This window comes from Heteronotia binoei, chromosome 8 (genome assembly GCF_032191835.1).
Source record: "Heteronotia binoei isolate CCM8104 ecotype False Entrance Well chromosome 8, APGP_CSIRO_Hbin_v1, whole genome shotgun sequence".
Taxonomy (NCBI): domain Eukaryota; kingdom Metazoa; phylum Chordata; class Lepidosauria; order Squamata; family Gekkonidae; genus Heteronotia; species Heteronotia binoei.
Window position 1 is genome coordinate 8092257 of NC_083230.1, and position 11598 is coordinate 8103854.

Sequence of the window (11598 nt, forward strand, 5' to 3'; positions counted from 1 at the left end):
TTCAACCAAAGTGAAGATGCAATACTACAAGGGTTACTATATGTTTGTTTCAGGGCTCTAGTGCATCATTTTCTCACAAGGAAGTAGCCTTATACTCAAGCCAAATACAAACCACTAGACACCTGTCAAGCTCTTCAGTAATCATTGCCCAGGACAACACCTCAGAAGTGCCCATTCACAGAGTAAATGAGACAGAGAGATTAAACCCTGTGAGGCACTCAGGCAGAATAGTGATAAACACCCCAAGCAAGCATCCAAGACAGAAAGGCAAATGAGGCAGTGGCTGCACAAAATGGGGGGATCCCTCAGTTCTGTCCAATGGTACCTGCAAATTCAAGTCATTCAAGGTACATAATTTGTAGAAATAAAGGCACATCTTGGGTTCAGCTGCTCTGGAAAGCATCAGAAACATTTTCAGTTCTGAACATTTACGCACATTAGCCAAAGCAACACAAAATTCAGTGGAACCCTGACGCTACAATTGTGTTGTGGCACAAGCTTTCGTGAAACAAAACCCACCAAGAAACTGAACTCTGGAACATGAAAGTTCAGCTAAAACAGACTAATGCAGCCAGGGGGTTTGTAGAAAAATAGGTGGCGAAGCTCATTAGCATAACTCATTAGCATATGCCGCCCCCTCCTCAGCCAAAAGCAACCCAATGCAGGAAAGGAGAGCCCTGGGCAAGTGAGGCCTGCTTTCCCCAGCACTCAGTAGTTCCTTTGTTCTTACCCCTCTTCAACTAGAGCAGAAAACACAAGAATGATGCTATGCCAAAGCCACTTACATACTAAGAATCATTTGATAAAAGTTTGCATGCCTCTTTAAATTACATTTCACTGTGTGGGCATCCCTAAAAAGTTAAAATTACAACTAGATGAGAAAGTTAACAGATTACAATGCTTTAATTTAATACTTTATCTTTCTCCCAAGTAATTCACATTTCAAACACAACATAATTTCATTTACTTATCAACTTGGCATCTTATAGCACCACATCCAACACTTTTAAAACATTACTCGTAACTCTGACTAATACTCAAGAGTTGAACTGACTGGTTAAATCACCATCTAAATCTAAAACACTTGAATTCATTATGCTCTTCACATATCACTCCAAAATCACATATAAGTAGCAGTCACAAAAACACAGGCTAAGAAGGGTCTCCAAAAATTCATCGAAGGTTAAGCCACTGAGGAAAAGAAAAAGGGGGGAAAGCATCTTCTCCCCAATCTTTTCCTCTGCAGTTTCCAAACCCCATACAATAACAACTGCTTTGGGGAAGGAAGCAGCCCAAGAGACTCTCTTACGACCAATTGTCTATTCCAGACTTACCATCATTGCAAAGGCCCAAAGGAGAGCCCAGCCTGTCTTCATCCCAGAGAGAAAGAGAGATCTGAGTCCACAAGCTCTTGGCCTCTGAGCCAAGTTCATCCAGTCCTACAAGCTACTTCAGAACATAAAGGGAGGGTTCAGCCTCCCCCCCTCCCCACAAACCCATATCCGCTCAAGATTATCTCTCTATTACTGGAATATTACCTGGTAGTATAGATAAGTGAAAGATGTGTCACCAAATGCTGGAACCACTTGGAGAGGATGGAAGCAGCAAGAATTGTTACACAACACACAGTCTGCGGGGAGGGGACTGCAAAGGTAAGAGGTCTCTACCATCAATAGAAAACATTTCCTAATCTGCTCTCTACTCTGTTCATGATCCTAGCACATCCACACCAAGACATTCTGCTTTGTTAATACATAGTGTGCTACTAATTATCAGCCGGTGTGGTAATTAGAATATCAGCTTGGGACCTGGGAGGCCCAGATTCCATTCCCAACTCAAGCCACAAAGCTCACTGAGCAACCCTGAGACAGTCACTCTTTCTCAGCCTAACTTAATTCACAGGGTTTACCACAAGGATTTTAAAAAGAGGTGGGGAGAACCACATACATCACTCTGCAGTAAGGAGAGGGAGGGCAAAATAAAAATGTACTATATAAATGTAAAATTCTAGATTTTACTTCCAGAACCGTACAATGTATCATCCTAACAAGTGATTCATTTGCAGGCATTACAGAACCTGTTTTATTAATCATCATCAACTGCAGTTTACCCAAAAGGGAAGGGACCATGGTTCTGTGGGAGAGAAACAGCTTTATATGCAGAAGATCTCAGATTCAAGCCCTGGTATCTTCATTTTAAGGAGGATCAGGTAACGGCAGTTGAGGAAGACCTCTGAGACCCTGGAGGGCTGCAGCCAGTCAGTGCAGACAAGACTGATCTTGGGAGAGGTGAACGGTTTCACTCTGAATAAGGCAGATTCAGATGTTCACATGAGTCCCAGATGCTATCTCCACCCCCATTTGCACTCAGGCAATATCATTACAGGACCTAGTGCCATGAGTTGCACCATCAGGGGGTTCCTTCACCTACAAGTATGATGGAAGCCTTTTGTGATTTACACAGGACAATGGGTCAGACTCCTCTCAAAGCAAAGCACAGACGTCAAAAACAGCAGCCTTCAGAAATGGGAAGAATGTTCTCTGGCCACGCTCTATTGCTTCCCTGCAAGTCACAATTTTTAAAACTGAGGTAGATTCCAGCAAGAAATTACTGGATCTGAATGGATCAATATATTTTGAATTAACAAGGGCTGAAATGGAGCCAGCAACTTCCTTAGCTACCACAGATATTAAAGTGCTTAATGTAGTTCAGCCGCCCTGAGCCTGCTTCGGCGGGGAGGGCGGGATACAAATAAAATAAAATAACAGTGCTGTCACCAATTACTACCATTGTGAATGATCGTTCTGTCTATTCTGTAAACTGTTGCACACATGTGACAGATTTTACCACCTCCATTTCTTGGCCTATTAAAACCCACTGCTCAGCTTGCTTAACCTTCATTGTATGCATATTTATATAACTGCCTAAGAATTCATTCCATGCTCCTGATGAAGCCCACAAAAGCTTATCTTCAACAAATCAATTCATCTTTAAGGTGCCTAGGGACTCTTTTGGCTTTTTTCCATTTTACTGAAAAAAAAAATCAGAACAAGCAGCTCCAACACGCTTTTCAGATTCATTGAGATCCAGTTTCCATCTATTGTCAACAAGCTTGTCTTTAATGTCTAATAAAAGCATTAAAACCAAGGGAGCATCATAGATGTATGCCATATTCCTTTACTGTAAAACAGAACCCAACCTAAAACTAATTTACCTTTTACCAGCAAATTCGAAAGCTTTTTGTTGTTATAGCTCAATAGCGATTTCACAGTTCCACTCAACTGAATCACTTCACTAAGTACATAAAATTCTCTAAAAGTATACATTTTTTCACATTCCATGCTTTCCTTTAAGGCAGACTATGAATAATTGCTGCATGCAAACTAAGCAAAAAGAAACACTTAAAAGTTTTTATAGTGGTGAATAGCGGCAAGATAATCAGAGATGTTTTCCTGTTTCTTTATCAGTAAAGCGAACTGGCTCTTCCAGCATATAAATGTTCATGCTTGAAAAAACCTACCATTATTTATCCAAACATGGAAAGGAGCAGGATTGCAAACCACTCTTCATATGTATGTAACCCGCTAAAACCCAGTTTCCGTTTGCTACGCAAAAGCCACGGCACTTCCTGTAACTCCGGCACAGATAATGGGAAATCCAACAGACGCTGCAGAGAGAACAGGAACGTGACCGCGTGGTAAGCTGCGTGCGAAAACGGTCATTATGTTCACTGATTTGCAGAAACATGGCTGAAGGACTGCACAAAATCACACAAAATGAGATGCTAACAATAACTTGAAAAAAGTCTAAACCAAATGATTCAAAACTTTGCTATTTCTAGTGTTTACATAGAATGACCAAAGAAGCAGATGCTGGCATTCCCCTCTCAACTGCTTTCTCCTTGTTTCAGTGTCAAATTGTGTGTGTTTGTGCATGCATGTGTTTTAATATCACAGAATGCCATTAACTCCAAAGGTGTGGACCCCTGTATTGTTAAATGTAAGTATCCCCCTTGCCTCACAAATGGTTTATCTTATAATATACAAGCCAGGGAATCGTAAGTGCAGCAGACAGAAATGAGAGCGTGCCTTTTCAAATCTTTCTGTCTTTATACTGATGCACTGAAGTACATCAAATACATCATGTTAAAAAACAATGCCATTACTTATTCACCCATTGCTAGATTCCAAAGGTACACGCGGGCTTACTGTACAATCATAAGGAAGGAAGTTACTGAGACCAACTCAAAAACACAGAGAGGTCCAGCAGCACCATTCAAGTGTTAGGCATTGTAAAAAATACCCTGACTTAATCAGTTTTGCTCATCACTACACCTATACATAGTATATCCTCTCATATCCGAGCTCACCTTTCAAGTCTGAACAAGCTGCGCATTCGCCAGGTTAAAAAAACAAAATACCTTCTTGCAATGGTCACCAAAAAATAACTACAAGCCTATTTGTTTAAGCAGAAGCATTAATGTTCCTTGGATCCTTTTTTATTCTTTGGGATACTGGGTGGATCCAACCATCCCCCAAGATCCACTCCCCCTCCACAATTGCACAGTTACAGTTTCAAGCCTAAACACTTTCCTCTGGCAAGCACTAGGAGTTTTAGTCCCCTACCCAAATCCCTTCCAGTGCTGAAATGAAAATTTGGAATTCATTCCTAAGAGACAATGTCCATATTTTGCTTAACCTCACCTTATCCTGCACCCCATACCTATTATACAACACCAATTTCAAATAGATCCCTACCCAAGAGAGGGTAGGAGAGCCTGGGCTTTCACTTGTCCAATTTTTCTAAGCAGTAACAAAGCAGTCAAAGTCTACATCTATTCCACTGAAAATCAGTCTTCAACATCATATTATAATAACTGAGCAGGTAGTTAACAGGCAACCGCACTATAACAGTTTGTTAGTTTTTAGGGAACAGATGAGAAGATGATGCTTAAGAAAAAGGGTAGATAAAGAAGTGTGTTCAAAACTATTAGGGGAAGTAGGCAGTTGTCTATAGCCTTAGTTCATATGCCTGATTTTTCCCCACAGCATACTTGCATTAAGGACCAACTAGATCATAAGTTCCCGATACAGATATATAAAAAAGTTTAATCAGTCCTTCCAGCCTTAATGAAGCCCACAGAGGCTACCCATTCAGTTATCTCACGCACTGACCCACAGGTGAGTTTCTGCCCTTCCAGACAGAGATTCCATAACTGTGCCAATGCTGGGCTTTAAAAGTTCTTCATGTAAAGCACTCCAAAAACATTCAGGGAAGTCATGTCACGGCATCCTTGCTCTAAGGAGCATAAAAAAGTAAAGGTAGTCCTCTGTGCAAACACCAGTCGTTTCCGACTCTGGGGTGTCGTTGCATCACAACATTTTCATGGCAGACTTTTTACGGGGTGGTTTGCCATTGCCTTCCCCAGGTATCTACACTTCCCCCCCAGCAAGCTGGGTACTCATTTTACCGACCTCAGAAGGATGGAAGGCTGAGTCAACCTGGAGCTGGCTATCTCAACCCAACTTCTGCCAGGATCGAACTCAGGTCGTAAGCAGAGAGTTTGGACTGCAGTACTGCAGCTTCACTACTCTGTGCCACGGGGCTCTTCTAAGGAGCATATCAGAATACTTCTCCATGTTAAATAAATGAACAATGAAAGTGTTTTGCAGACACGGTCTCCATCACCCATCCTTAAAACAATTTGGTAAGGTAAGGTCTACAGTAGGGGAGGCCAAACTTGTCTAATTTAAGAGCCACATAGAATTAAATGTCAGAATGTTTGAAAGCTGTAAAACATGAACATCAGATGAGGAAGGGAGGAAAGAAAATCTATGGGGGAGAGAGAGGTAGAAGAAAAGCAACTTTAAATGCATTCCCCAAGCCACTGGCTGGCTTGACTTGGAGAAGTGATTTAAAGAGACAAATGCCTTCTCCAAGCTGGCCAATGGGGTGGTGTGGGCTTTGAGAGCCACATATGTGCAAAAGAGCCACATGTGGCTCCTGAGCCACAGTTTGGCCACCCATGGTCTACAACAGGGGTGGCCAATGGTAGCTCTCTAGATATTTTTTTGCCTACAACTCCCATCAGCCCCAGCCAGCATGGCCAATGGCTGGGGCTGATGGGAGTTGTAGGCAAAAAACATCTGGAGAGTTACAGTTGGTCACCCCTGGTCTACAAGATTCCATATTGCAGAAGAGCCAGTATCAGAAGCTGGATTGCCCAATGCCACCTAGTGAGATTATAATGTGGATTCCTGTTCTGCCTCCAACCCACTATAATGCTATCATACTGATCCATCGTTGGTATTAATCTGTTTGCAGCAGTAATTGCATTAAGGGTACACAATGTGACAAATGCTGTCTGGTTGTTTTTTGTACCAGCCAGGGGTCTCAATTATGAATGAACAGCTGTTGAAACTGCTTTTGCTGTTGCTACCTGGCAATAAAGTTTACTCAGACAACCCCCTTGAGGTTTCTACTTTAGTATACTGAAGTACACGGGTGATCTTTCTATTAAAAAAATAACAAATCCAAAATAATTCTTTGGAGGGAAAAAAGCGTTTTTAAAATACTGTACTTCCATTAAGCACATTTTGATTTTATTTGTTTAATTTATATCCTGCCTTTCTCCCCAACAGAGCTCCAAAGCAGCTTATATCCTTCATTTTATCCTTTGATGAGATAGGATTCAAATTGGAGTCACTCTGTACTCTACTGGAACAGCAACACACACACTCAAGTCTGAGCTCAGTCTATAGATTCTAACATAAGCCATGAGCCTGTGCATCCGCCACAGAGCCAATAGACCCACACATATTTACAGACATGTCTACACCTGATAAGAGCCCTGTGGCGCAGTGTTAAAGCTGCAGTACTGCAGTCCTAAACTCTGCTCACAACCTGAGTTCGATCCCCAGTGGAAGCTGGGTTTTAGGCAGCCGGCTCCGGGTTGACTTGGCCTTCCATACTTCCGAGGTCGGTAAAATGAGTACCCAGCTTGCTGGGGGGGGGGGGGGAGTGTAGATGACTGGGGAAGGCAATGGCAAACCACCCCGTAAAAAGTCTGCTGTGAAAACGTTGTGAAAGCAACGTCACCCCAGAGTCGGAAATGACTGGTGCTTGCACAGGGGACCTTTCCTTTCCTACACCTGAAGCTAGGGGGGGCGGGATCTTTTTTTGTGTGTGAACGTGGTTGAAAGAAGCTAAACCCAGACTGCTTTCTCCATCTTACTTCCTCGCACTCTGATTCTTGCCATACATTATATAGGATTTTTTGTGATATAAGAACGCAAATATCCTGGTTTGTTTCTCAATACTTGTGCTATTCTTGTTCACTCCTTGCTACGGAGATGCCAGGCAATGAAACCAGCATTTAAACCATCTGAATTTTTATTTGCAAGTCAAATCTTTGTTTTATAAACTAATCAACGTTAAAACAAATTGCAGTTTTGTGTTATGAACTGAACCTTTAAATGGCATTACACAAGCCAGCATCTCTTCCACACACACTCTCTCTTAAAATGTGGATACCGGTAATGGCCTACTTTACAAGGCTACTAGGAATTTACATGATGTATTCTGGATTTTCAAAAAGCATTACGTAAGTATTTTCAGATCAAGATGTCAGAACTGATTCTGCTGCTGTTCTAGGATGTCAGGTCCAGACCAACATTTGACCCACAAGACAACCAGGCAAAACTTCCCTGCCATGCTGTTAACCTTTCTAACTATTTCTTTAAGATTCTTCTGCACCTGTATGTGGCACTTCACAGTTCTAAAGCCCACCTTGCCAAACAGATCATCAAGGTGAATCTTCCCAACCAAATGAGAATAAGCTAATTCTGTCTTTTAGCATATAAATACTCAGGATGGGATTGCCTCAACATCCATAACAAAAGCAACATCAGAAAAATGACCACCACTACACACAACAAAACATTTAGGATAGGTTGACAATGACTTTCCCTTGCCCGACAACTTTTCACAAATTCCTCAACCGGCCTCTACAGAGGGATGATTAACAGTTATTAATTTAACCAATATACAATATGCAATTAATTTAACTAATATACAATTTTTAAAAACATGCTTTCAAGGTTGGATCTACTAGCTATTCTACTGGAGCAATGGCAAACAACGGGAAAAACATGGTAAGGTTAAGTCCTGAAGAAACCCGTGCAATAAACAATTGTACCGGCGACCCCTTGTGCACAATTTACATAATGACCTAATACATGCCAACACATTAGTTCTACACAAAATTGAATACAAATTATATAATAACACCGATTTCTACCTAACGACGCAAAGAGTCCACAAATTAAAGCGATAAGCTCCCTATTCGTGCTGTGTCCAAGAAAGTGCTGAGTGGTTTCATACACACCAGTTCACTGCTATGCCGTTGATTTTTCTTCAGTAACAAAACCAATATTCCACCAAGGATACTGTATTGCTAGTAATTCATTCTTCAGCAAAAATTCCATGTTTCAGCAATGATACAGTGTGACACGATTCCAGTTTGAGTCGTGTTTCAATAGCCTTCGCCTGACACACTTATTTCCAATATCTGGAACCAATGCTCATTCAAATTGAGGCGTTAGTCTGATCCATTTCACAATTTCACATTAGCGGTTACAAATGCTGCTTGTGAAATGGACCAGACTAACGCGCTGCAATTTTAATAAGCATTTAATTGTGTATAAGTGGTTGCTGGTACAATTATTTATTACATGGGTTTCTCCAGGATTCCACTGGAGCAAGCGGGGTTCCCTGTTCTGACACCTGGCTTTTGCAGGATTTGTGAGAATAGCTTAGACAGAAAGCAACATAGATTACAGTAAGAAGGAGCATTGGATCAGATACCCCTCTTCACTCTCACACCAGTGGAAAAAGTTGGTAGGATCTAATCCCCTGTGCCAAAATACTGAAGATTAAGACAGGAGATTGTAAAGAGATTTTTCTTATCACAAATTGCTTTCTATCCCTAGTCTTTAAAAGATGCATAAAAAGAAACTGTTCAGATACTAAAATTAAAAAGTGAGTTCAGCACACATTTACATCACAGCATATAATAGTTCCAATGCACAGAACCACAAAAAGTTCCAATGCACAAAACCACTGAGTATCAACACACACACGAAACCCTGTTATTAAGAATTATTACACAAATATCAATTTTAGGAATCTGATTTCACTTCCACAAAAACAAAATCCCTAATTCGACATCATAATCTAACAACTGAAGCAGAAATGTTGTTTTCTGCCCAATTAGTTTTAAGAAACTCATTTCTACACTCTGCTGTTCCTAGCTCCTGATCAGGAAACTAACCCTTATACTACAAAACCTATGCATAAGAACATAAGAGAAGCCATGTTGGATCAGGCCAACGGCCCATCAAGTCCAACACTCTGTGTCACACAGTGGCAAAAAATGTTATATACACACATACACTGTGGCTAATAGCCACTGATGGACCTCTGCTCCATATTTTTATCTAAACCCCTCTTGAAGGTGGCTATGCTTGTGGCCGCCACCACCTCCTGTGGCAGTGAATTCCACATGTTAATCACCCTTTGGGTGAAGAAGTACTTCCTTTTATCTGTTTTAACCTGTCTGCTCAGCAATTTCATCGAATGCCCACGAGTTCTTGTATATGCACACTTGCTTGAAACATTTCTGAGTAAATATTATTAGGACTGCATAGACAGGAGCCCCCTGAAAAATTATCATAGCCTCCTGCCTCACTTCAACTCAACCACCAGCATGAAAAAGTTCTTGCACAGTCCAGTGGAATTGCAAAGATGAACCAACAGATGGTATTGCAACAGAGCTTGGGCTAAGAAGGTACAAGAATGAGCAGGTCTCCCACAATGCCTCAGGGGATGCATATATATGATCTGCTAAACCACTGCCTCTGCATAGCTGTTTATGGGATCAGGCCATTATCATGTCCTAATTCACTAGCAAAGAATTCGTTTATCAAAGCGCATGCGTTTGCTAGGAGCTTGTCGATCCCTGTTCACATCATCACAAACCCCCAGATTGTCCAATGTATATGAAATCCAACGTACACAGCTGCAAAATCCAGTGCCAGGCTACAAATCATTTACAAGATAAATCTGTCAAAGTGAACTGCCTGAATTCCTTTCTTCAGCACAAGTAGGGTCACAAACAGCACAAGTCGGGTCCACCAGCACAAGTGGTACGCAAATTCATGTCCATTATATACTGATCTTCAGTGACCAAACTCACATTTAGCTATTGCATAATGCCTAAATTCTACTAGGAGCGCGCTAAATTCTTCTCTTTTGTCCCTACAAAAAAAGATCTAAAAACATAGTCCGGGCCCATTTTTAACTCTTGGGTTATTTTTAAAAATCTATTTTCTTCAAGTCCAAAACAATCAAAAGAGGAGGCAATTTGGGATTGCTGAGTCAACAGTTGCATTTCCAACTGCAGTAGGTGATTAGTTGTTTGCTTTTTAACATCTCTCTAGCAAGCTGAAAAGCAAATGTACTAATACGTTTACGTCCATGTTGGAACAGAGACAGTGATTCAAATTAGTAATGACCTAACAAGAAGCTAAAGAAAAAACCCTACAATGAATATTGGGAACAGCAATTTAAGGTACCTTTCTATACTCGCAGGATTTTAAAAAGAGCAAGCTGTCCAATGATATATGAACATGAAATCAAGCTAACGCTTAGCAGTAACCTGTGGACACTTGACCCCAAAAAGCCTTATTTGTAGTTTTACTTAGCCAAACCATCCAGAAGTACTTGTGTGGGAAGGTCCAAACCAGAGATGGACTCAAGCGTCAGCTCTCTGCCCCCTTACCTTCTTTATTAAGCCTCATCACCTCCCTGCTTTTTCCACCCTCTTTTCCAGTCTCTTCTAGCTCTATACCTGCAGAAAAGAAACAAAGTCAGAGAAAACCAAAGCAACGCACAATATGTGCATGTGAATATATCCACACATGGGGGAGAGGGGGGAGAGCACAAGGAAAGAGCTCAGAAAAGTTAGGCAACAACATTTTTTTAAAACCCAAGATCACCACACACCACCTGGGGAAACGGCATCCTCCTTAGTCCCACCATCCTGGATTCATGCAACAGCATCCTCACGTGGCCTTGGTCCAATTCATGAAATATCCCATCCCATGACCCCGCCCCCCCCACCAGATCCCGCCCCTGACAGCCAGCCTCTTTCCCCCTCATGCATCCAGAGGTGTGCAAGACCTGTGGCAAGAAGGCACATGGGTAGAGGGAGGGCGGTGGGTGGGTGGGTCTCTCTCTCTGGCACTCTGCAACCTGGAAGGAGGGACCCGAGAGAGGAAGGAAGGAAGGAAGGTTTTATATAAATATACATATATAGAGGATATATATATAGAGAGAGAGAGAAGATAACAGAATGCAGCTCCTCTAATTTATGAAAGAGAAAGAAAGAGAGAAAAAAGAGAGAGAAGAGAGAAGGAAGGAAGGGAGGGAGGGAGGCTTAACATAGCAGACACATAGAAGAACCATCAGATGTTTGAGAGCTGGAGGGAGGGAGGGAGGGAGGGAGGGAGGGAGGGAAGGAAGGAAGGAAGGAAGGAA

At 41.7% G+C, this 11598-nt stretch overlaps 1 protein-coding gene across 2 annotated transcripts in view; it reads right to left on the reverse strand.

Moving 5' to 3' along the window:
• ATXN7L1 (ataxin 7 like 1) overlaps nucleotides 1–10972 on the reverse strand; it is a 160863-nt gene extending 149891 nt beyond the window's left edge. For both annotated transcript variants that reach the window (XM_060244735.1, XM_060244733.1), the window contains exon 1: nucleotides 10841–10972. In XM_060244735.1, the coding sequence (XP_060100718.1) occupies nucleotides 10841–10859 (19 nt within the window). In that variant the 5' untranslated portion in view covers nucleotides 10860–10972. The remainder of the gene's footprint in view (nucleotides 1–10840) is intronic.
• Nucleotides 10973–11598: the final 626 nt, after the last annotated feature.